At 38.9% G+C, this 26,907-nt stretch overlaps 1 protein-coding gene across 1 annotated transcript in view; it reads left to right on the top strand.

Moving 5' to 3' along the window:
* CTNNAL1 (catenin alpha like 1) overlaps positions 1–25,746 on the top strand; it is a 59,318-nt gene extending 33,572 nt beyond the window's left edge. The window contains exons 10-19 of the mRNA XM_018052563.1: positions 6,517–6,609; positions 9,360–9,510; positions 12,492–12,529; positions 16,897–16,947; positions 17,042–17,196; positions 20,683–20,731; positions 23,465–23,521; positions 23,667–23,780; positions 24,607–24,690; positions 24,825–25,746. Coding sequence (XP_017908052.1) covers positions 6,517–6,609; positions 9,360–9,510; positions 12,492–12,529; positions 16,897–16,947; positions 17,042–17,196; positions 20,683–20,731; positions 23,465–23,521; positions 23,667–23,780; positions 24,607–24,690; positions 24,825–24,830 — 798 coding nt within the window. The 3' untranslated portion in view covers positions 24,831–25,746. The remainder of the gene's footprint in view (positions 1–6,516; positions 6,610–9,359; positions 9,511–12,491; positions 12,530–16,896; positions 16,948–17,041; positions 17,197–20,682; positions 20,732–23,464; positions 23,522–23,666; positions 23,781–24,606; positions 24,691–24,824) is intronic.

The following is a 26,907-nucleotide window of genomic DNA, read 5'->3' as shown; positions in this document are numbered from 1 at the left end:
AACAGGAAAAAGAGACGGCACATTCAAATTAGGTTGATTTTAAGAGGGTTTAATAAAGGAGCTGTTTACAGTTGCATGGATAGGGTGTGGGGAAACCATGAGAGTATAGGAATTGGGGTGAGTGATAGCAGAGCTGATTTTGCTCCTACGACCAAACTAACATGGGGAGTGAGTGGCTTTGGAAATTGGAAGGGCATGGAGTCCTTCAAGAACCTAGAGAAGTTGTGGTTTTAGGACTAAACAGAGACAGCTCCAGGCAGCCTCCAGGGAAAGAGCGTGAGAATAAAGACCCTTACCCTCCTCATTCCTGCTGCTCTAGTACTGGGGCTTCCACAGCCAAACACATCTGTGGACCACACAGGTCAGTCTCCCAAGGAGGAAGAAGAATGGACGTGGAAGGACAAAGAAAACATTCCATACACTATTTGTGCTCTGACTCTCTCCTGCCCAAATCTTTGTGATGTGTTATTGGTGCTTTGTTTGCCCCTTTTGTTATAATTCCAATTATTGATTGATATTGTAAGACTTCTACTACTGAGAGTGTCAGATATCTGCTAGTATAGAAATGTATATTAGCCCATGTACATATGACGAATATATACAAACACACACACATACATATATGTATGAAGTATGTGTTAGCCAACATGTACATTAATGCACAGATATGAACCACCTAGCTGTCTTCATGTTATCTGTTAATATTACCCTGCTCACTGAATGTCACATACTAATGGTTAAAAGGAACTTTCAGATGAATTAAACTAGCTTCTTCTCCTTTATTTGTTAATATCTGAAAACTACTAGGGAGCATTCTGTTTATTTATTTTTGACTAAGGATAATTGCTTTATTATAATGTGTTGGTCTCTGCCATACATCAACATGAATCAGCCATAGGTATTCCCCTTCCTTTTGAACCTCCGCCCCACTTCCCATCCCATCCTGCCCCTCTAGGTTGCCACAGAGTACCAGTTTGAGTTACTAGACAGAATTCTTAAAATCACTGTAAATACATCTCCTTTAAAAAATAGATTTGATGCTGTTTTGTTTATAAACCAAGAATTATGACCATAGGCAAACTTGCTAATTGTAGGACTCCTGCAGCAAGTCTTTTTAAAATGTGAAAAAAAAATTTTTTTTCCTAATTTTCTGTTGTAAGCCTCAAGATAATTTTTTTTCCAGAGTTCAAAATGGATGCATTTTGTTTTCTATGAATTACATCTCAAAAAAGTAGATTTTTAAATTTCTGGATACTGACACAAATATTCTAAGAACTAGAAACATAGGATAATACTATCAGTAAGGGGTTCAGTTAGAAAAAAAGTTCTAAATTGCTTTATTGCAAAGTCCTAGGTCTTCATATAGTAGCCAGAAACCCTGATGCATTCTCTCAATGTTGGTTATTACTACTAGTTGAACTTTTCATGCTTTTTCACTTAGGTTGAATGTTTTCCAAAGAGGCTTCTCAAACCTCACAAATAGGCTTTTATAGGGCAGCCCCATATTTCTTCTGGAAGAGCTTGAACATGCTGTAAAACTTCCTAAGTTGTGTCCAACTCTTTGCGATCTCGTGGACTGCAGCACACCAGGCTTTCCTGTCCTTCACTATCTCCTGGAGTTTGCTCAAACTCATGTCCATTGAGTTGGTGATGCCATCCAACCATCTCATTATCTGTTTTAGATAATGCTCCTAAATGTTAAATGCACTGGACTCGGGTGATTTTATGGGTGGAAATCATATTGTTTATTCCAAACAACCTGCCTTTATTTCCCCCAATGCCATTCCTTTGTTTTTATTGTTCTCTTAAGTGTTGCCAGGAATTTTATGGCTCTGACTTTGAAGCAGTTTGTAGTGCTTGACCTCAGTAGTGGGTCAGGGTAATATTATAGTCATGTTTCTCATCTTGTGTATAACCTTGTTATAATCCTTCTGAATTCCAGTGTGGAATAAAATTGACTTTTTCCTTAGAGAAGGGAATTTACTTCTATAGTGAGCTTCAAGGATGGAATCATGCCCTTTTGATAGAACTGGATTAACAACCACTGGGCACCATAGTTAGAAGACTGCTGTTAATTAGCACATAAACATAATAAATCATAGAAAATAGACTGACATTGAGCAAAGTGCCAAGTTGCTGGATCTGTACAAGGGATACAATTAGGTTTATTCCATTAGTGTTGCTCTGTCTCCAAGGTGAGAATGAGAAAAAAATTTTTAATATGTTATATAACTCTAAACTGCTCATGTATTGATGAGTGACTTATTCAGAACAGGTGAGGTGGGATAAATGATGGAAAAAGAAAAACAAATTCTTTGAAAGGAAAATCATCTATAGTATTGACTATACTCTTGAGAATCCCTTGGACAGCAAGGAGCTCAAACCAGTCAGTCCTAAAGGAAATCAACCCTGAATGTTCATTCGAAGTATTGATGCTGAACTGAAGCTCCAATACTTTGGCCACCTGATGCGAAGAGCCAACTTATTGAAAGACCCTGATGCTGGGTAAGGCTGAAGGCAGGAGGAGAAGGGGACGACAGAGGATGAGATGTGTTTTGGATAGCATCACTGACTCAATGGACATGAGTTGGAGCAGACTCTGGGAGATGGTGAAGGACAGAGAAGCCTGGCATGCTGCAGTCCATGGGGCCACAAGGAGTCAGACATGACTGAGCGACTGAACAACCACAACAAATACATGATTTCTTGATTCCTTCTGCATATGGTTGTAATCAAATTCAACTTTTCCTATTTCACATACAAAATGATCCTGGGAATTGGACTGGGAAGAGAATTTCAATTGGCTTGACAGGTTGGAGTAATTTTCAACATGGTTTTGAGACAGTGGTTTTGCTTGGCTAATACATATTTTTCAATATTGTAAATTGAGACAGAAACCCCAAACATTAGAAAACTGCATACTGGCTGTTTTGTGCCAGGAAGGCACATTGACTTTAGTGTACAATGTTAAGATCATGAATTTTGCTAAGTACAATTGCAAACACATGTTCTATTGCAAGGCAGGCAATGAAGAGCAAATTAAAAAATAATACAAATGGATTTCACTAAGAAAAACTGAATAACACCAAGGGTGTTTTAAAAAATTACAAAGCTGTGCAACTACTATAACTAGTTTTTGCGTTACTAATATATTAGTGAGTCATATTGGTTGTGCTGTTTCTTTCTACTTTTTAAATAATTAAGATTAAATCAAGGAAGCTTATAATTTACAAATTCAGTCTTCTTTTTATTAGTGAAGGCATTTTAAATGCATGAGGAACTAATTTGAGGATGGTTGAAAATTTAATTTAATTATTAACAGTGAACCGTGAACTTCCAGAAGTTCAAACTGGTTTTAGAAAAGGCAGAGGAACCAAAGATCGAATTGCCAACATCCACTGGATCATCGAAAAAGCAAGAGAGTTCCACAAAAACATCTATTTCTACCTTATTGACTATGCCAAAGCCTTTGACTGTGTGGATCACAATAAACTGTGGAAAATGCTGAAAGAGGTGGGAATACCAGACCACCTGACCTACCTCTCGAGAAACCTATATGCAGGTCAGGAAGCACCAGTTAGAACTGGACATGGCACAACAGACTGGTTCCAAATAGGAAAAGGAGTATGTCAAGGCTGTATATTGTCACCCTGCTTATTTAACTTATATGCAGAGTACATCATGAGAAACGCTGGGCTGGAGGAAGCACAAGCTGGAATCAAGATTGCCAGGAGAAATATCAATAACCTCAGATATGCAGATGACACCACCCTTATGGCAGAAAGTGAAGAAGAACTAATGAGCCTCTTGATAAAAGTGAAAGAGGAGAGTGAAAAAGTTGGCTGAAAGCTCATCATTCAGAAAACTAAGATTATGGCATCCAGTCCCATCACTTCATGGCAAATAGATAGGGAAACAGTGGCTGACTTTATTTTTCTGGGCTCCAAAATCACTGCAAATGGTGATTGTAGCCATGAAATTAAAAGACACTTACTCCTTGGAAGGAAAGTTATGACCAACCTAGACAGCATATTGAAAAGCAGAGACATTACTTTGTCAGCAAAGGTCCGTCTGGTCAGTTCCATTCAGTTCAGTTGCTCAGTCGTGTCCAACTCTTTGCAACCCCATGAACTGCAGCACGCCAGGCCTCCCTGTCCATCATCAACTCCCGGAGTTCACTCAAACTCACATCCATCGAGTCGGTGATGCCATCCAGCCATCTCATCCTCTGTCATCCCCTTCTCCTGCCCCCAATCCTTCCCAGCATCAGGGTTTTTTCCAATGAGTCAACTCTTCACATGAGGTGGCCAAAGTATTGGAGTTTCAGCTTCAGCATCTGTCCTTCCAATGAACACCCAGGACTGATCTCCTTTAGGATGGACTGGTTGGATCTCCTTGCAGTCCAAGGGACTCTCAAGAGTCTTCTCCAACACCACAGTTCAAAAGCATCAATTCTTCGGCACTCAGCTTTCTTAACAGTCCAACTCTCACATCCATACATGACCGCTGGAAAAACCATAGCCTTGACTAGATGGACCTTTGTTGGCAAAGTAATGTCTCTGCTTCTTAATATGCTATCTAGGTTGGCCATAACTTTCCTTCCAAGGAGTAATTTCATGGCTGCAATCACCATCTGCAGTGATTTTGGAGCCCCCCAAAATAAAGTCTGACACTGTTTCCACTATTTCCCCATCTATTTGCCATGAAGTGATGGGACCAGATGCCATGATCTTCGTTTTCTGAATGTTGAGCTTTAAGCCAACTTTTTTACTCTCCTCTTTCACTTTCATCAAGAGGCTCTTTAGTTCCTCTTCACTTTCTGCCATAAGGGTGGTGTCATCTGCATATCTGTGGTTATTGATATTTCTTCTAGCAATCTTGATTCCAGCTTGTCTGGTCAAGGCTATGGCTTTCCCAGTGGTCATGTATGGATGTGAGAGTTAGGCTATAAAGAAAGCTGAGTGCTGAAGAATTGATGCTTTTGAACTGTGGTGTCGGAGAAGACTCTTGAGAGTCCCTTGGACTGCAAGGAGATCCAACCAGTCCATCCTAAGGGAAATCTGTCCTGAATATTCATTGGAAGGACTGATGCTAAAGCTGAAACTCCAATACTTTGGCCACCTGATACGAAGAGCTGACTCATTGGAAAAGATCCTGATGCTGGGAGAGATTGAGGGCAGGAGGAGAAGGGGATGATAGAGGATGAGATGGTTGGATGGGTTCACTGACTCAGTGGACATGGGTTTGGATGGATTCCTGGAGCTGGTGATGGACAGGGAGGCCTGGCGTGCTGCAGTTCATGGGGTCGCAAAGAGTTGGACACGACTGAGCAACTGAACTGAACTCTCTGAAGTTTTATTTTGGTCAGATCAGAATACTACAGATTTTAAATGAAGACTGGTGTAGACCAGTATAGACCAGTCCAGACTGGTTTAGGCCAGAATACACTGATTCAGACTGGATCAGATTGATCTAGACCAGAATAGACTGGTCTAAACTGGAATACACCAGTTCAAACAGAAATAGACTGAATCAGATCAGTTCAGACTGTTAAGCGTCAAGATTTTCAATAAGTTTTGCTGACAGACTCTCTGTTCATTATATCAGTCTGCCTAATCCAGGGTTCTTTGCAGTAAAAGGTGTGCTAATTGACAGAAGTGTTGTTTGTTATCAGGAAGAATGTATAGCTTGTGGCAACTGACAGTTTAGCTGAGAGATCTTGGGAAGTCCTTCCCTGAACCACGTTTCTTCATACATAAAATATGTGGGCACTACACAATCTTTCAGGGCTCCTCCTGGTTCTTTTCTTCTTGGCCGTGCCGTATGGCATGTGGTATCTTCGTGTCCTCACCGGAGATTGAACCTGTGCCCTCTGCATTGGTAGCATGGAGTGTTAACCACTGGACCACCAGGGAAGTCTCAGGATTTCTCCTGGCTCTTATCTTTTGTGACAACCTTGCAGTGTTCAGATGGGAAGTAGAAACAGTAGTTTATATGCTCAACCCTTATTTGTTCCAGTTTTGCTCCTAGAGAATCTGTTTGGAACCAGTATATTATAATAATCTTCTCATTAACGTACACATTTATTTTTTAGGTTTTAATATTTTATTTTCTTATAATTTTATCTGTATGTATTTAGTTTGGCTGTGCTGGGTTTTCACTGCTGCACGTGAGCTTTGCTCTAGTTGTGGTGTGCGAGCTTTTCATCTCCGTGGCTTCTCTTGTTGCAGAGCACAGGCTCTAGGGCGCACGGACTTCAGTAATCACAGTGCGTGGGCTCGGTAGTCGTGGCTCCCGGGCTCTAGGGCACAGGCTCAATGTTTCCGGTGCACAGGCTTAGTTGCTCCGCAGCATGTAGTATACTCCCTGATCAGGGATCAAACCCGTGTCTCCTGCATTGGCAGATAGATTCTGAGCCACCAGGAAAGCCCTGTTTTATTTTCCTTATTAATTATAAAATGATGCTATGTATTGTGAAGAAGGAGAAAGCTGAACTATAAAAATGTTTCCTTGTAGACCTGTCGATTGTTGAGACATGTATCGGGGACAGAACCTCTTGAAATAACCTGTCTACATGCAGAGGAGACATTTCAGGTGACTGGCCAGCAGGTATGATGAACAGCAGATTGTTCATTCCATATTATGTTTTATCTGAGTGTCATAACAGGTTGTACACAAGGAAGACACTAGATCTGTACAGCTACAGGCCACATCTGCTGAGAGAAATGAAGGTAATGGAATTTGTGTTGATAGCGTGTCAGAACATTCCACTGGGTTATCTGGTCATCTGCCAAGCTAGAAATTGGCTCATTCAACTGATGCTGTAGTTTATACCTATTTAAATGAAAAGCTGTTTATAGTGTAGGTTGTTATGACATGTTTGCAGACTAAGTTAACATTATGTAACAAGCCATAAAAATACATTTTGACCCCCAAATTCCTAAAGACATAAGGAGATTAAAGAAAAGTAAAAGATTTTGTTACAACATTGCTTATAATAAGATTCAAATAACAATCTTTAATTAGGCAAATAGTATAGTATATTATGACATTTAGAATAGTAATTATGATAACTAGAATTTGCAGCATCAAAAGGTGTTTTATTAAAATGTTAGGTGACAAAAGCAGGATCCAGATTTATTTCTATGCTATAATTGCTACATATAAAATGCCTATATATATGAAAATGACTGTAGGATTGTGCAGAAAGGAATGTTCTACTTGTTAGGGAGAATTGTGAGTAATTTTTTTTCTGAATTCTCTATAATGTTACTTTGTTGTTATAATTTTTAAAAGCATTTTTAAAATGGATATCCCATTTAAAAATGTCTCTGTCAAGTTAAGGGAAAACCTGAGGGACAGACCTTCTCCTTATTTAGGTCTAAGCTCTAACATACAATTTACCAAGTGTTCTTATTTATCATGGCAGTCAAAAGTACTTATTCCTTTTTTTTGCATTATCAGATGACAGATGTTGAGCCCCTGAATTTATAGTTGAGAACAGCAAAAGCATCTTAGTATGTGCAGGCTCTCAGAGCCATGCTGGATGGATGTTTATGCTCCCCTGTAGAGGACAGTGTCAAAGGCTTGGAAGCAGAAACTATATGAGTGACCATCCACAGCAACCATCTGCTGAGCATTTTGTTAAAACCAGAAGATCTCTGTTTATTGGGGAAACCAAGGTTTCAAGATTTACCTGTCCATTTGGGAGTCACACTACTTGCTTTGGCTGTAAATGTATTTCATTAGAACTAAAGTTCAGATCTCCTGTGATACACAGTCAGCACTTGTAGCCCTCAGTCTCTGCCAGTTCTGTGGTTGTAATTCTCTGCTCACTGTTTTCGTGGCAGCAGGAATATTAGGAAAAGCTTATTTTCTTCCCCAGGATGGTGATAGAGGCTGTTGTCAATTTCTACAACTTGAAAGCCTTTTTCTATTCCTTTAGCCTCAGCTTTTATTCCTGGTCTTATCTATCTCTCAAAGGGGTAATTTAAGAAAATAGAGCACACTTCTAGAATAATTTATAGGATTTCTGGACATCTCTGCTCTGGCAGTGTCGTTTTTATATTTCATCTACAGTGTCCCATCATACCCAAGGCACAGCTGAACAGCTGGCATCCTGTACAGTGGCCCCCAGTTGAGAAGCCCTCACTGCTGTGTCCAGCTTCCTGTCCGCTGGCGGGCCATGCACCCACCTTCCCTGAAGATGGGGAACCTTGTTCTCCTCATAAAGCTGCCACCTGCTTGTGAAGCCTGTGCCTGTGGGACTGTGCCCACCCAGGAGGACCACCCAAGTCTAATTCTCTCGAAGGCAGCTCTGACCATATCGGTTTCCTTTCTTTAATTGAAGTATCGTTGATTGACAATGTTGTGTTAGTTATTAGTGTACAGCAAAGTGGTTCGGTTTTATGTCTTTTTCTTTCTTATATTCGTTTCCATTACATATCAGTTTCTAAAGCTCTTCAGTGACTCCCTGTCTCCCTCAGAGTAAAGCCTATCCTACTGTGTGCATTTCTGCATCACAAAATCATTGGTGACCTTCCTTTTCTCCATGTTAGTCTAGTCACACTGGCCTGCTTGGCTGCTGTTAGAATATATAGAAATGTCTCACCTCAGATGCCTTTGCCCAGGCTTCCTTGTGATTCCCTCACCTTTTTCAGCTCTTCATGTACACACCACCTTTGCCAGTGACCACCTAGCTTAAAATACTGGGACTACCTAATACCTTCCATCCTCCTTGCCCTTTGTTTTTATACTTATCATTTATCATCTTTGAAGATATTTCATGATTTGCTTACAAATTTTTAATCATCTCTCTCCCTGTATTGTAATATGAGCCCCATGAGAGAGGAACATTGATGTTTCATTCACAGCTGTTTTCGCAACACCTGGAACATGGGTACAGTGCCCATGAAGAGCCATATATAAGTTACTTTGTATCTTTGAGTCTCAGTTTTCTCCAGCTGTAAAATCGGAATAATACTTATTTGAAAAGGATAGTACTTTGTTTCTGTGTTGGAGGATTAATACTAATGTGTATCAAGCACAGTACCCCAAGGGTGTATCCACCATGTACTTGTAGGTATGCATCTATTACTGCCACCGTTACCACCATCATTACTGCCAGTGCTGATACCACTGCTTGTGTACAATAATGCCTACTATTCATCTGTAGATAAGCTTGTAAGAAACAGTGAGTTTTATTCTACTATGTATGTCTATATTACCCGACATGGGACTTATGTGTAGAAATTGCTTTGTATTAATAGTTGAATCACTGAGTTGATTTTAAGTTTGGTTTCCAGTATGATTCTGAGGGGTAAGATTTTGAAGCTTAAACCTATGTATTGTTTCTTTAGATAATTTCTGCTGCTGAAACTTTGACACTGCATCCATCTAGTAAAATTGCTAAAGAAAATCTAGATGTATTCTGTGAAGCCTGGGAATCCCAAATTAGTGACATGTCAATACTGCTGAGAGAAATCAATGATGTGTTTGAAGGAAGACGAGGTGAGAAACTGTCCATATATTGAAATATATTCATATTTTAATGTAGCTGTTAATTTTTTAATGTCAAAAACGTCAGATGCCAAATGAATAACTTTTATAACCCAACTGGATTTTTTTTATAATAAAGTATCTTACACAAAAAATAGTAAAATTATTACTTGTCCTTCAATATAGTATCAAAGCAGTAAAATTTATTGTACAACAGTATAGGGGATTCTTTTTAATTAATATTAACATTCTAGCTTTCTTATTGAAATTAAGTCGTTTTTATATTTCTTATAAATTGTTTTTGTTAGTTTTAGTACAAAAGTTCTTCTGTAGTACAGTATTTCTCTGATATAATTCTACTAACTTCATAATGAAATGAATGTAGTTATTTGATTTTCAAATTGCTTTCCTTCCACTTGGATGGAATCTCTTTCCTTGATGACTACATAATCTTGGAATATTTCATTTGATGGGTAAGTTCACTGGTATTTCTACAACGTGTAGAATAGCACCATACAATGTACAGAGGCATAATTTTTACTCTTTATTTTAATATCAACTTGGATTTTTATTTCCCATTGTACTGTGTGTCCAGTTGTTTATGTGTTTTTATGTTTTTTTTTTTCCTTCTTAATGGCTTCTGTTAGTGTCAGCATGCTTGTTTAAAATGTCATTTAAAGTCAAAATAACATCAAATTACATATTTTACTGAATATGAGCATCTAAACGTATCATATTTTTTTAAATACCCATCTAGGATAATTATTGATTTATTTAAAAGTCAGAGAATAGTAGACTTTGTAGATATAATTTGTAAAATGTAATAAATGCTTACCACGCTTCTGCATTTAAAAATCAATAGCTAGTCTGAATGGCACATTATTTTGATACTTTGATAAAGTATTGAATGGGTTTTATGTGAGGTGAGTTTTGTATACTAAAAGGTAAATTGATTATAACTGATCCATATTTAAAGAAAATGGTCATTTAACTGTAAGACTTGTGTAGACTTCCCAGTCTTTCTTAAGGTTTGGGTAACCTGTCCCCCCAGATCAGGATTTTCTTAACTTCCTAAGTGCTGAACAGAAATTCCTCTTTAGGTAGGAAACTGCTGCCTTTGATTAATGGGACACTCATTCTTTAACTAGTAGTATCTTGCTGTTCAGAGGCATCCTTACTTATATAGGGTGAATTGAGTCAGAGTTGCTTAATTTCCTGCATTGCCTTTTTTTCCCCCCTGACTGTTATCATGAAGCTCATAAATATAGCTCTTCCTCCAAAGAAGTCCAGCTCTGAGTTAGCTGTCATTGATGAGCTGAGCCAGTGTAACAGTGCTGCTCTTCCTATTCTGTATGGTTATGTCAACAGACCTGCCTGTTACCTCGCACCTGCCCCCTGCAAAGGACAGAGTGGGTCCTTCAGATTCTGGTTTCTCTTTGCTACTGTTATAACTCATAACTATGATTGGAAAGCCTCTACTCGATTTTAGCCAGGTTAGTTCTGCTCTGCAAATTTTAACTCCCCTGACTGGGAAACTAATCAGATATATTTGCAAGTATCAGTTAGCCAACCAATTAAGTAGCAAACAACATGCTAAGCAGTGAAAAAGAGCCTTAACTGTTTGCATATCTGAAGTCAGTCTGAGAGCTAGGTGGTTGTCCCCTTACCAAGAAACCCTTAGATTTCATAATAGGACCTCCTGAGATTGTGTCAAGAATTCAAAAATCAATCTTTGTCTTCCTGCCTCTCTGCCTTCATCCATTTCTGCCTTTAGGGAGGCCATGATCCCCCTTTGTATTAGAAGGGACCAGATCAAAAAGACTCCACCTTTCCTTAGTGATGAGTGTGTATCAACATTTAGAATTTGAGATTATTTTAGACAAATAAAAGTCAAATTCTTGCTTTCTCTCATAGCCTGCCGATTCTGACCTAATTGAGGTCCACTTTCAATATCCAGAGCTTTTCTGTATCTCCAAAACAAAGTTAATCACCTAAGGACAGGAAAGCCTTATTATTTCACTGAAGATATGCTCTAATAGTCCATAGTAGAAGTTCTTATAATTAGTTTTGATCCTGAAAGGGACTTTACATGGTATGATCAATCAGAAAAAAAAATTCATGTTCTCAGTGGTAGGACTGGGGCATTACAGAATTTGGATTCAATCAAGCCCAGTTATCCTCAAACTGTCTCTTACCTCTGTACTCATCAAATCCTACCAATCTTACTTGTAAAATTATTCTTAAATCAGTCCTCTTATCTTCATTTCTACTATTAACATCCTGGCCCCATTATCTTTTGTCTGGCTGGATCACTCCCTTATTCCCAACTCATATACCCCCCCAGTAAGTTCATATTCATCCATAAGCATGCTCCTCTTCCTATTCACCCCACTTCAGTGAACAGCATCTCATACATCCAGTCTGCCAAGTGACAAAATAAGTGCGGAGCCATGGAACCTGGTACATCCCTATAAACTACAGGCTACTCAGATTAACTTCAAGATGGTTCAAATAGAACAAAGGAATATTAGAGCATATCTTCAGTGAAATAATGAGGCTTTCCTGTCCTTGGGTGATTAACTTTGTTGTGGAGATACAGAAAAGCTCTGGATATTGAAAGAGGACCTCGGTTAGGTTGTTATGAAAAATCATTCTACATCCTCATAAGATGAGAGGGCCTTTGGAACTTAATTCTGGACTTAATTTATCTAGAGGTATAAACTCAGAAGTAAGGATGGCACAAATGTCAGCTTAATGTAGGGAGTATTAAACATAAATTGTGAAGACAGGACTTCAGAAACAATTTTATAAATCAAAATCTGTGCCAAATATATTTTTTTCATGTTCACAAACAAAATTAAAATCTTATTCCTCAGTCATATGTAATTACTAAATTATCAAAACTAATGTACTAACATTTTATTTAATAATATTTTAAAAATTAAATGTGAATAGTGGGAAATTTGTTTTAAGTTATATTATGTTATTTGCAGGAGAGAAGTATGGCTACCTTTCACTTCCAAAGCCAATGGTAAGTAGATCTTTGTCCACTTGAGAATATTTTTGTTCAGAATTCAAATTATGCTCTTGTTGTGGAGGTTGCTACTGTTCAGAATTGTTATTCTAAGTAGTAGTCTGGATGTAGCCCATAGTCTGGTTATTTGTGTTTGGTTTGGGGGTTGAGTGAATAGGTAATGGATTTTATGGTTAATAAGAAGCCATAATCTTAAGTCAGGGGTTTTTTTTGTTTTGTTTTTCATAGCTTGGGTCTAATTCACAAGGTCATGTTGGAACCATTTTATGCAGACTAAGAACTTTCTGAATGCTTTCTGCCTTGATGAAAATAAGCCATTTTGTTTGTTTTTAGACGCATGAATTGTGTGTGTGTGGTTTTTTTTTTTTTTTTTTTTTTGGCTTTATACGACTAAAACTGATGCATCTGACTGCATTATAAAATAATGCCCACTAGATGGCAAGCTTGGTTATATGATTAGGATGGTTTCTGTACCTTTTCAGGCAATTCCCTTTCAGTCTTCATATAAACACTTTAATAATAATAATTTGTAAAATTAAAAATAAAAACAATGAAAACACAACTAAATTGAATAAAGGTAGAGTGTAAAATTCCAAATAAAATAAAACCTAAAAACCTCTAGGGTCTTCTTAACTTTCTTAAATACTTCTATCAATTGCTTTGTAGTCTACTAGACTAAGGAAGAAAATACAGATGATGTAATTATACATGGAGCCAAAGAAATCATTGGTCTTCTCTGCTTATTTTCTAATGAACCCAAGAGGCTGTCTGTGTGTGTGTGTGTGTGTGTAACTTTATAGATTCCCTGTATCTGTTTTCTGTCCGTTGTGTGTGCGTGCGTGTGTGTGTGTGTGTGTAACTTTATAGATTCCCTGTATCTGTTTTCTGTCCGTTGTTGTTTTGTGTGTGTGTGTGTGTAACTTTATAGATTCCCTGTATTTGTTTTCTGTCCGTTGTGTGTGCGTGTGTGTGTGTGTGTGTGTAACTTTATAGATTCCCTGTATCTGTTTTCTGTCCGTTGTGTGTGTGTGTGTGTGTGTAACTTTATAGATTCCCTGTATTTGTTTTCTGTCCGTTGTGTGTGTGTGTGTGTGTGTGTGTAACTTTATAGATTCCCTGTATTTGTTTTCTGTCCGTTGTGTGTGTGTGTGTGTGTGTAACTTTATAGATTCCCTGTATTTGTTTTCTGTCCGTTGTGTGTGTGTGTGTGTAACTTTATAGATTCCCTGTATTTGTTTTCTGTCCGTTGTGTGTGTGTGTGTGTGTGTGTGTAACTTTATAGATTCCCTGTATTTGTTTTCTGTCCATTGTGTGTGTGTGTGTGTGTGTGTGTAACTTTATAGATTCCCTGTATTTGTTTTCTGTCCGTTGTGTGTGTGTGTGTGTAACTTTATAGATTCCCTGTATCTGTTTTCTGTCCGTTGTTGTTTTGTGTGTGTGTGTGTGTAACTTTATAGATTCCCTGTATTTGTTTTCTGTCCGTTGTGTGTGCGTGTGTGTGTGTGTGTGTGTAACTTTATAGATTCCCTGTATCTGTTTTCTGTCCGTTGTGTGTGTGTGTGTGTGTAACTTTATAGATTCCCTGTATTTGTTTTCTGTCCGTTGTGTGTGTGTGTGTGTGTGTGTGTAACTTTATAGATTCCCTGTATTTGTTTTCTGTCCGTTGTGTGTGTGTGTAACTTTATAGATTCCCTGTATTTGTTTTCTGTCCGTTGTGTGTGTGTGTGTGTAACTTTATAGATTCCCTGTATTTGTTTTCTGTCCGTTGCGTGTGTGTGTGTGTTACTTTATAGATTCCCTGTATTTGTTTTCTGTCCGTTGTGTGTGTGTGTGTGTAACTTTATAGATTCCCTGTATTTGTTTTCTGTCCGTTGTGTGTATGTGTGTGTGTGTGTGTGTGTAACTTCATAGATTCCCTGTATCTGTTTTCTGTCCGTTGTGTGTGTGTGTGCTTGCGTGTGTGTGTGTAACTTTATAGATTCCCTGTATCTGTTTTCTGTCCGTTGTGTGTGTGTGTGTGTAACTTCATAGATTCCCTGTATCTGTTTTCTGTCCGTTGTGTGTGTGTGTGTGTGTGTGTAACTTTATAGATTCCCTGTATCTGTTTTCTGTCTGTTGTGTGTGTGTGTGTGTGTGTAACTTTATAGATTCCCTGTATTTGTTTTCTGTCCGTTGTGTGTATGTGTGTGTGTGTGTGTGTAACTTTATAGATTCCCTGTATTTGTTTTCTGTCCGTTGTGTGTGTGTGTGTGTGTAACTTTATAGATTCCCTGTATTTGTTTTCTGTCCGTTGTGTGTGTGTGTGTGTGTAACTTTATAGATTCCCTGTATCTGTTTTCTGTCCGTTGTGTGTGTGTGTGCGTGTGTGTGCGTGTAACTTTATAGATTCCCCGTATCTGTTTTCTGTCCGTTGTGTGTGTGTGTGTGCGTGTAACTTTATAGATTCCCTGTATTTGTTTTCTGTCCGTTGTGTGTGTGTGTGTGTAACTTTATAGATTCCCTGTATCTGTTTTCTGTCCGTTGTGTATGTGTGTGTGTGTGTGTGTGTGTGTGTGTGTAACTTTATAGATTCCCCGTATCTGTTTTCTGTCCGGTGTGTGTGTGTGTGTGTGTGTGTGTGTGTAACTTTATAGATTCCCTGTATTTGTTTTCTGTCCGTTGTATGTGTGTGTGTGTGTAACTTTATAGATTCCCTGTATCTGTTTTCTGTCCGTTGTGTGTGTGTGTAGCTTTATAGATTCCCTGTATCTGTTTTCTGTCCGTTGTGTGTGTGTATGTGTGTGTGTGTGTGTGTGTAGCTTTATAGATTCCCTGTATCTGTTTTCTGTCCATTGTGTGTGTGTGTGTGTGTGTAACTTTATAGATTCCCTGTATCTGTTTTCTGTCCATTGTGTGTGTGTGTGTGTGTGTAGCTTTATAGACTCCCCGTATCTGTTTTCTGTCCGTCACCTCCTCCCGTTTCTTTTATGGAACACGACAAATATAAGCTGGGATAGAGAAAAAAGGGAAAAGTTGCAGTTGTTCTGTTCTGCAGTTAAAGTGGTTTCAGAATAGCTGGTCAGAAGTAGTAAGTCATGGTGATAATAAGGGGAACAAAAAACAGAGAAGTACGCATATACTTCAGAGTTACCTTCTTAACTAAGCTAAGCAGACATACACGTGTTTTATCATAATGTGCATTTTGTGTCCATGTGTGTGAATATATACTCGGCAGGGGTGGGGGGGTGATTTAAATAAATGATTCCTTTAAAAAGTAAATGGCTCCCTGGTCTCCTGGCCTTTTTCTCTCTACTAGCCCAGCTGTTCTGGAACTGCTGCCCCAGCTAGGGGAGTTCCCACCAGATCTCAGAACGCAGGGAATACCCAAATTGGGCCGCCATCTCAAGAGAACTTCCGAATATATTTTTCAAAGAAACATTGCTATAGGTAGTGGTTTTTACAAGTAAGCAATCATCTGTGGGCCAGCCTGGTAACCAAACTGGTGTACAATGTTTTCTCCTGCCCTAGAGGAAATACACTCTTGAGTTTTAAATAGCCTACATAGAAACTAACTTGCTGTTTCAAAGCTAAGGGCCATAAAGGCATGCTGGTTCAAATAGTAAATCCTAAATTCTAAGTATAATTACCTATATAACCTGGGATATAGGATTAGGAATCTGGATGTAAGTGAAACCAGGAGGCTGAAATTTATCCCTCAAAAGGGCAAACTGGTTAAAGGAAATGAATTCCAGAGTCTTAACATTTGGAAGATATTGAAAGCTGCCATGTAGCGGTTAATTTTATTACAACATTTCTTAAGAATAATTTAGTGGAGGGGCCAGGGAGGTTTGGGTGTGTAGTAATTGGTCTGTGGGAAGACTGCGGAAGTCTTCAGGAGTCTGAAACACAGATGCTTTCCATAGCCCCAGATTTCCAACTACCTACCTGTTCAAAGCTGAAGCCACATATTTGGGTATTTGCCATTACAGTGGACCCTTGAACAACATGGGTTTGAAGTTTGAGGTCCACTTATTAGTGCATTTTTTTCAATCGTTCATACTACAGTGCTGCACCATCCGAGGTTGGTTGAATCCACAGACGGAAAACCATAGATATGGGGGAGCTATGGATGTGGAGAGTGGACTCTTTTTAAGTTATACGGAGGTTTTTGGCTAAGGTGAGGGTCAGCGCCCTTAACCCCCACGTTGTTAAGGGTCAACCATAATTGTTTTTACTTAAACAGTTTAATAAAGTTTAAGTATGAACTGAAAAAATTTTAGTTAAAATTTTGTTAAGGTACTTTGTTATGCTTTGCGTTACTATTGCGCGTCTTCACAATTAACTGTACCGATTTTTAAGATGCTCTAATCTTTTTATTGTCACAGAAGAATAGTGCAAACCTGAGATCATTAAAGGCAGATAAGCCTGACTCTGAGGTAAGATCTTCTCTTTTGCGATAGTCTTACTTCCAGTCTTACTTTTACATAGTTAATGGCTACATCATTTTGATTAAAAATGTATGTTTTGTAGGAGCAAGCCAAGATAGCAAAGCTTGGACTCAAACTGGGTTTGCTCACTTCTGATGCCAACTGCGAGATTGAGAAGTGGGAGGATCAGGAGAATGAGATGGTTCTATCTGGACGGAACATGTCCAGTATGGCCTATTCTCTGTATTTATTTACTAGGTAAATGTAGTTACATTACCTTTTAAAATGAATTTAATGATATCTGGTATAAAGAAAAAGTGCCATGTTATGTCATTGATAGGTTGAAGTTGGTTTCAAATATATGTAAAAAGACTGAGTAGTAGTTCTTATGACAGTTCAGTGAATGCAGCAAGAAGACATTCATTTAATGAGGATTTGGACTTAGATGAGATCCTCTTCTAGGTTTGTGTGCCATTCCTTGCATAGTTCTGAAATAATTTTGCTTCCTGATTTTTCGTCATCCCACGTATCAGTGTCTCCCCCAGCCTGCATCAGTAAGTTTAAACGACATGCCTTTGAAACCTTTATGCAGGGACTGCTTATACACAGGTCAAGGAATAGAGCCATAGGTCTGCCTTGTGGGTAGGGTGCCACACCTCCTCGGGTCAGCATTCATTATGTAGCAGAGTTTCCCTAACTTTACATTTATCTGAGCTACATTCTCTGTCTTTTCTTATAATAATGGAAGATTATACATATGGCATAGTATCTCAGTGTTGTTAAAACTTTAATCAGTTATGCACTCAATAACCTGCTCTAGAATTTTCTCAAGGAATGACCTCAGACTTTTCACTCATCCTTCTGATATGTATCTTTCTCATTTTTCAAAACTGGAGAATACTTGGTGTCTTCAGTGTTGTGGCTTCTCCTCTACTCATTTTGACTTTGAAATTATAGCCAGCAGTGGGCCGCACCTGCCCGTTGTCCCGTATTCTGGAATGTAATCCGTTTGGTCTGAAGCTCAGCTAAACTAATTGGGATCACTACCACTGTGTGGGCTTTGGGGCTCAATAAAGAGCCCCTTTTTCTTCACCCAAATTCAGAATTAACTGAAAAATAAGCAAAAGAATAGGCAGATGGGGGCCAGTGGCATTTATAAAGCTGATACTGAATAATGTAGTTTATAGCCATAGACAAATAGGTTTTTAAAAATAATACCTAGAATTAAGAAATCTTACCCCCTAGGGGCAGAATGTATCTCTTAAAACACTTGAAAGACCAGATATATTCCAAGGGTACCTTTACTACCAAGAGAAAAAGGAAAAATGAAAGGGCTACCGTGTCCAATTTATTTTCGCAAAGTCAGCAAAAAGACTGAACATAAAAATCAGTAATCGTCCACGCTCCTCTGAGGGGTGAGATAAGTGAGAGCGCAGAGAGAAGTCAGGGAGGCTGTGCCGGTGAAGATTTCTTCGTATAAAGGAAGATTAGGGGTGAGGAAGAAACATTCATTCTTGTCTTCATGATGTCTTCTACCTTTTCAAGAGAAATGATTCTTCCAGGGGGTAAGGGAGAAATGATAGGAGTTGAGTAAGTTTGCCTCAGGTCAGCAGTCATTTGTTAATATCTTTCCCTGTTTTCCATCATTGGAGAGCTTTCTGTCCCCCACTTGGGTGGTTTCCTTCCTTTGTTCTTAATTCTTAGCAACCTTCTCCCAGAATTGAATTTTCTCAAACTAGTTTTGACCTCCTTTTTTAGTTTATATCACTTAAAAATCCGATGAGTCAAGTGTGCAAAAGAAAGTAAAATAGAGTTTCTTTGTTTACCTACATTCAACGTGTGGTTAACTGAAATGTGAAGATTAACTGAAGAAACAGAGATCTTTGCACTGGAATCATGCTAGTTATCTCATGGTGATAAAAATCAGATTAAAAATTTTTTGACTGCTAAAAACTGAAGAAATAAATTTTTACTTACCAAATGTAGTTTGGTATTGTTTGTTTTGAAGTCGCTCAGTTGTGTCTGACTCTTTGCAACCCCATGGACTGTAGCCTACCAGGCTCCTCCCTCCATGGGATTCTCCAGGCAAGAGTACTGCAGTGGGTTGCCATTTCCTTCTCCAGGTTTGGTATATAAAGTGAAAATGTTAGCTGTTTAGTCATGTCTAACTTTTTGTGACCCTCCCTGGTCTGTAACCCACCAGGCTCCTCTGTCCATGGAATTCTCCAGGCAGTAATACTGGAGTGGGTTGCCATTCCCTTCTCCAGGAGATATTCCTGACCCAAGGATTGAACCCAGGTCTCCTGCTTTGCAGGCAGATTCTTTACCATCTGAGCCACCGGGGAAACCCTTGGTATATAAAATCTTCCCAAATAAAAGATTGATCAGTAGGAATTTTTTTTTTAAGTTTGTGAATGCCCCTTTTATTTCTTATTTCTTATCTCAGGATATTTCAGGATTGTATGGTAAGCAGTTTTTGTTTCTGAGTCAGAATAGTGGATCTTGGCAAGGGATGACATGCGGCCCACAGAGAGTACGAAGCGTGAAAGGCTCTAAAGCTCCGTGGAGGCAGACTTGTTCCTGGGGTATGGTTATTGGACAGGAAACACTGACTTTCAGGAAAATAAAATGAATTTTCTGTGATGTATAGCACCTTGTGTCATTCTTGCAAGTCTCGGTAATATAATTGTCGTAGACTCTCAAGCTGGCTTTGTTTTCTACCCACCCTGTCAGTATACTTGTTTCTCCCCCAAACAGTTTTTCTGTTTTCCCTTAAGACAGTGGCTTACCAGCCTCATCTAATTGCTTTTTTCTGAGACTCATCTGTTAAGTCTTCACAATACCAGTTTTGTAATGGTCCTGGGCGGTTTTATAGTTTTTCTTAAGGCTGTTATTTAAGGTTGTCTTGACAGTTTATATAGTTTCTTTGTCGTTTATTTACAGTTACTCATATTTCTTATAATTTATGTCTTTTAGATTTTCTAATGGATTATACTTTTTAAAGATTTCACACATACCAGTATCATATAGTGTTAAAGTGGTTTCTGCTTCATAGTTTCATTTGTCCTTCCAACAGTTTATCAGCATAAAAGAATGTTGTGTTCATAACTAGTAGCTACTGAGGGCCCCCGGTACCTGCCAGATTTCAGGTCTTCTGATTCACGCCTAGGCTGTTGCTGTTCCTCATGAATTCTGTTGCTCTTTGTTGTGATTTACTTTTCGCTTGTGAAGTTCTTAATTCTTCTTGGGAGTTTTCAATGTGATCTTCCTTAATCTTCTTGATGAGAGTGGTACCACAAATATTGTTTTGCTGATTTTATAGACTCAGAATCGAAACTTAACTGATGTGCCTTGCCATAGTTGAAATTAGAATAAAAAATGAGAATTTCTTGATTTTCGGTCTCATCTTTTATCTCTTATGGAACAAAGGCCTTTTATTTTCAGATCTCATATTTTGAGTTTATGAAGGAAAATGAAGAAAGTTAAAAAAGAAACATAAAACTTAAATATGTCAGTTTTAATTTTCTTTATATTATAAAATTAACATATATAATGTTGACCAGTTTTTAAACGTGCCTTAGGAGGTAAGAGTTAAAGCTGCTTTAAGAAGAGTGACAATATTACTCGTCTCCAATATTATTCTTCAAATTTTGGATCTGTAAATACACAGGGTGCTCTGAAACTTTAAAATCAATTTCTAGGCAATAGCTTTTTCTTACCTCCTTAATAATTATTTTATTTCAGGGGAGAGGGGCCATTAAAAACCTACCAGGATTTAATTCATCAACTAGAGGTATGTTTACTTTCTATTTTATGATAATACTTTAATTCTGGACTAAAAGTTGGTAACAGATAGTTTTCTGAATGATTTACTTTATCACATTAGTGTGTTTACCTGTGCATACCACACATGTGTACAGTAGAAGCGTGGTAGAAAAGTCAAGGGTTTGCACAGCTTATTTTACAGCTAAATCTAAAAAATGGTTATCCTTTTTGGAAAAAAAAAACATAGGGATAAAGTAGAATGGGCTTTGATAGTCACTAGATGGAATATTAAGGTTTAGGTTTTCCCAAGTAGGTAAAAATATCCTGTTAGCAGATGCTTGTCTCTTATATTGTCCTGAATACTAGGAAAGCTTTTTTACTTCATTATTGCACTGGATGAATGGTATTGACTAAATGAGGAAACGCATAAGAAAGCTTCTGTCACAGGCTTGAGACCATTGCAGCTTCGCAGTGCATGTTAGTTTCCTTCTTCCATAGTCCCGATGATTAGGGCGCTCAGGGAGAGACAGAGACACGACCCCCGCCCTTCTGCCCTGTGTGTCTCACGAAATTTCACACAGGCCTGACTCTAATCCTCCCCCCTTACGTAGAGGCTTAGATGGTGAGAGTACAGGATGCCTTTCTTGCTTCCCCTGACTCTCATGTCAGTCTGTTTGCCTCTAGAACCAAGGGCATTCTTGCATTTGAAATTTCTATCACTTTATCACCTTTATATAGTTTCCTGTGGCATTCCCCTGTGCTTTCACCTAAGTCTCTTCAGGAAAGGGATTTCAGCTTGAGAGGATGCCAGTCACCAGAGTCAGAAGAACTGCTGGAGATGTTTCATTTGGTTTTTCTGTAAAATTGACTATGAGTGAGCTATTTCTGTTTAAAAAGTTGGAGTAAATTCCGGATTCATTTTGTTCAGTTTGACCCGTGTCCACTCCAAGACAGACCACATCGTAGAGAGTATTTCACTGCAAAACTATCCACACTTACTTCTTTCTGTGTTAGCTTATTTATTAAACCAACATCTGCTGAAGTGTCTACATAAAATGTTCATCAAATAGTCATTGAATTTGTACTGGTGTGTCAGATCCTGGGGTTAAGAGCTCTGCGGAGAAAAGTGAACAAAAGGAAGCCCCTTCCCCTCCCCATGGAGCTTACATTCTAGTGGGAGCAGATAGACAATATGCAATTAAGTATATAATGCCCATATATAAATACTTAGAGATAAAAACATAAAAGTGATAGAGGGGTGGTCAGAAAAGACCTCTTTAAGGAGGTAATATTTGAGTAGAGTGTTGAGAGAGTGAGCTAGATGGATATCTTGGGGGTAGAATATTTTAGGCAGACAGAACAAGTGCAGAGGCCCTGAAGTATAGGAAGTGCAGGTGTCTGAAGAACAAGGAGACAAGCGTGGGTGGAATGGAGTGAACAAGAAGGAAGGTGGTAACGTATGACATCTCTGAGCCTTGGGAAAAACCTTGATTTTTTTTTTCCCCCCAAGAATGATAGAAAACCCACTGAGGGTTTTGCAATGGCATGACCTGACTTCTGTTTTCAAAGGCTTTTGGTTTGACCAACAGGGTAAACAGTAGCACCATTTACTGACATAAGGAACAGAGGGACAACACTGGATTTAGAGGCTGGAAATCAAGCATGTAGTCTTGCTCAAGTAAGATGTACAGTTCACGTCAGGATAGCTCAAGAATAGAGAGACTTAGGAGTCATCAGCTTTCAGGTGGTTTTGAGACCATGATATTCTGTGAGACAGGGATCTTGCTCCTAGGGGTTTGCAGGCTAGAAGGGAAGAGCTGATACGTACAAGAGAAAGTGGTAATGTGGAAAGATGAGGAGGAACATGTGGGTTAAGTGAATCATTCCATTAGGTTTGAAGGTTGGTGTGAAACACATTGGTTTCCCTTTTAAAGGCTAAGGAGGGATGTAAAGGGCTATTTGACCCTGAGATCAGTTTATCCCATGATAGCAAGGCTGTTGGAAAGAGGGTTAAAGTTAACCCTGAAATGATTTTCTCCTTCTTCATATGCTTTACCTAATTTATTACCAAGATCTGTTCTTTTTCTTCAAAAATCATTCTCAAATTTACCCAGTTCTTTTTACTCTTACTGCTGCCACCTAAAGCTACGTCTTCATTTCCCTGGTATCTCTCACTCTAAAAGATTCTATGTACCATTTAAAAATAATCATCCTGAATAGTCTAAAGTATTTTCCAGCATTCTTTCCTGTCATCCTATTCTGCTTACTAATAAATCATAGAATGTGTGGTAAGTAGTAAAAATCTAATCTGAATTGGTCCATTCAGATGGCTGAAGAACATGTCTGGGTGACAGAGTCCCTCTTGCTAAGCCGGAAGCAAAAACCAGTGTTCTAATGCTTTTGACCTCATGTTCCAAGATTCATCACCCTTCTATAATTGGGGCTATTATGGGATGAACTTCAGATCCATCCAGAAGCCCAGACATAATTTTTCTAAGTATCACGTGATCCTCCACGGTAATTGGAGGTGGCCACAAGTAGAGGAGCCTGTGCAGGGATGAATTTGCATCAGGTCTGGGAAATCTGCTTGTGGATAGGGTTAAACTCTTATGTTTTCCTGGGCACAAGAAAAACCTTAGGAGTTCCATGACAGGTGTTTAATGTTTGGGTTTTAGTTTTAAATTCCATATGAAAATTATCTATGAGTGTACTTGTTACCAATAGAAGACATACACCTAAAGTAGTTTTTCCTTTCTACCAGGTTTTTGCTGAAGAGGGTTTGAAGCTTGCTTCAAGTGTACAGGCTTTCTCAAAACAGGTAATTCACATATCCCCCTGCCTGGTCCTGGTGATGATATCATAAATACTCATTTTGAGAGTGTATTATTAAGGTATAATGGTATTTGATGTTTAAAAGGTGGAGTTTCATTGGAACTGTTATAACTACCATATTTACATTTCAGCTGAAAGATGATGACAAACTTATGCTTCTCCTGGAAATAAACAAGTTTGTCCCTCTCTGCCACCAGCTCCAGACAATAATTAAGACACCTTTACAGAATCAAGTGTTTCTAAAGGTAAAAGGGACAGTGGGATGTGCAGGAAGGCACTTGAGAAACGTTCACACTCCTTTTTTTATTAGGTTAGCGTCCAGCCTCTTTCTTCAAATAAAGTGTTAATACCCAAAGTACAACTGATTTCCATTTTCCTGCCTCAACTACAAGAACTGTTTATCATCTGCAGCTGACCTTGGGGAGCAGTAGGTTCACCAGATAAGTTAGCTTTTTGGACATGATTAATGCCATAGCACTGAGCTGCTGCTGCTGCTAAGTCGCTTCAGTCGTGTCCGACTCTGTGCGACCCCATAGACGGCAGCCCACCAGGCTCCCCCGTCCCTGGGATTCTCCAGGCAAGAGCACTGGAGTGGGCTGCCATTTCCTTCTCCAATGCAGGAAAGTGAAAAGTGAAAGTGACGTCGCTCATAGCACTGAGCAGCTGCCCCTAAATGTCACCATCATCACTTGTCTAGGGCACAGACCCTTCAGAGAGAAAGGCTCCTACTGTTTATCTTAGGAAGTTTGTGTGCAGCAGAGTGCAAGGGATTGCAGGTTAAGGGGCTCACTGCCACTGGTGCACACTGAGAAACCCGTCAATGGTCTGAAATAGAGCAGGTTGGTTTTGCATTCATTCTCCTGAGGCTCCATGAAGTTGGCACGCACGAGACCTCAGCAGCAGTCGCGGCTTCTGTGTTCTGGGGCCTCAGTCCGTCAAGTCAGTTCAGAGACCTTAATCTGTGTACCCTCTGAGATCCCTTAGATTTCTGTAATGGTGAAGTTGTAGATACTAAAGTCTTTTGAAGGCCCCCTGGTAGGAATTTGATCTGCTTGCTTTCTGTCACTCTAGGTTGATAAGTGTATTACAAAGGCGAGATCCATGATGGCTGTTTTGGTTCAGCTTCTCTCACTTTGCTGTAAACTGTTGAAGAAGGTGAGATGATCTCTCTGTCTTAAACTCAAATTTTAAAATTGTAATTGCAAATGCAAAAGAAAATAGATACTGTTTAACTTTGCAATTTTTATTTTAAGAGTAAAGCAGAAACTAATTATATCAATTCTTTCCAGCTTTAGATGGAAAACAGCAGATGGGTCTCAGTTACAACTGTGGATGGTAAAACTTGAGAAACTTTTGAGGTCAGATCTTGGGAACGCCATGTGGCAACACTGACCATTTTAGAAAGCAAATGATCCTTTATGTTTCAGAAACTCAACAATTTTGCAGAGAAAACAAACTGAAATCTTGCTTTATTTTCTGATTTTATGAAACCGATTGTGAAGCTTTCTGACAACTAATAAATGCCATGGTAGTTGCTGTATTTCTAATTGCAGGGTGATTTTAAAATGGGACATTGCTTTGAATAATGTTCTTTAAGTCAGACCAAATATCCCAACTGTCTTAACGACAGTTTAATCCAAAGAAGCTATTTTAAATATATGCTCACGGATGGCATATTTTACCATAAGTTTCTATTTTATAAAATTTAAGCTTCTCATCTAGGACACTAATTTGCAGCAGAAGATAGCCAGTAGTCTCGGTGATGCAGGGTTTCCCATAAGCCTGTGGACTCGTCTTCACTCCCTCCTGTCTACTGAGAATGACTGGGCCTCTGCCTTCCCCTCTGGGGCAGGTCATCCATCCTAAGAGCACAGGCAGTCTATTGTGATGCATGTCCCTCTCCTCTCCCTTCCCAAAAGCAGGATCCTGGAGCTCACGCCACAAAAGCCTAGAGGGCAGCTCACCAGGAAGTGGTTGTAGTTCTCATTCTAGCATAGCTGGCTTGTTTCTGCCCTGAATATTAGTTGGAACCCTAAGCCTCTGTTACTGGCTTCAGTAGTTTTTCTACTTCTCAGTAGCAACTGATGGAATGTAAGATAGAAGACAGAATAACTGAACTAAGCTGTTTAAATTCTGAGTAAACATACATTTTATATACGTGCCTTTGAAATGTTCCATTATAAAACAAATAAACATCTTTAGTCTTTTAAATTTTAGGGTTCAAAGCTTTTGTTTTTGTGGGGTGGGTTTGTAGGATCCGTTTATAAGTTCTGTGTTGGTGCTGCATTGTTAGCTTTGTTTTCCTGTTCTTTTGTCACGGTGCTTTGAAATTCATTTTGAAATCTAACAGGACATGCCAGTTGCCAAAAGGCAGCATTTCTATAGGCCTGTCTGATGATAATTATCTGGTTCAGCCCTCATAATGAATATGCACCCGATCATGAAGAACCACAGAACTACCACCTAGCTAGTCAGTATTTTATTGAAGGAAACCTGAATTTACTGTAGGCCTTCGGGAGAAAATGGGATGTAGTCAGCTTTGTTATGACCTTTATAAAATATTTCTTTATAGACATCACCGAACATGATATTTATTCCCTGAAACCAAAATATTCTTTTAAATTACAGTGGAAATAATGGGAGAATGCTGTAACAGTATATGTAAAACAGATATATAATCCTTTTACTATCTTTAGTATCTTTGTTTTATGACATCTCTGGGAATCATTTGTGCTACATGAAATGGGGATTTGCTGGTTTACACCTACACTTTGAGCTCACAGTACTATCAGAGCGGAGGTTCAGAGTTACTACTTGTATCATGTCTGGTGGGTATACTTAGGGGACAGTCAGGCTGGCACTTAAAAGAATCTTCCTTATAAATCAAAAATAATTTAAAAGCTTTATTCACAAAAGAGCTTATATACTTGAAATGAGAACTGTTCATTTGCTAAGTTGTGTCCAACTTTGTGACCCCATGGACCGCAGCACGCCAGGCTTCCCTGTCCTTCACTCTCTCTCAGAGTTTGCTTAAACTCATGTCCATTGTCGATGAAGCCATTCAACCATCTTATCCTGTCAACCCCTTCTCCTGTTGCCATCAATCTTTCCCAGCATCCAGGTCTTTTCTTTTGAGTTGGCTCTTCCTATCAGGTAGCCAAAGTATTGGAGTTTCAGCATCAGTTCTTAAAATGAATATTCAGGGTTGATTTCCTTTAGGATTGACTGGTTTGATCTCCTTGCTCTCCAAGGGACTCTCAAGAGTCTTCTCCAGCACTACAGTTTGAAAGCATCAATTCTTTGGCACTCAGCTTTCTTTATGGTCCAACTCTCACATCCGTATGTGACGACTGGAAAAAACCATAGCTTTGA

The sequence above is a fragment of the Capra hircus genome, chromosome 8, assembly GCF_001704415.2.
Source record: "Capra hircus breed San Clemente chromosome 8, ASM170441v1, whole genome shotgun sequence".
NCBI classification, from domain to species: Eukaryota; Metazoa; Chordata; class Mammalia; order Artiodactyla; family Bovidae; genus Capra; species Capra hircus.
Note: the sequence above shows the minus strand (reverse complement) of the source record. Positions and strands in the feature narration are given on the sequence as shown.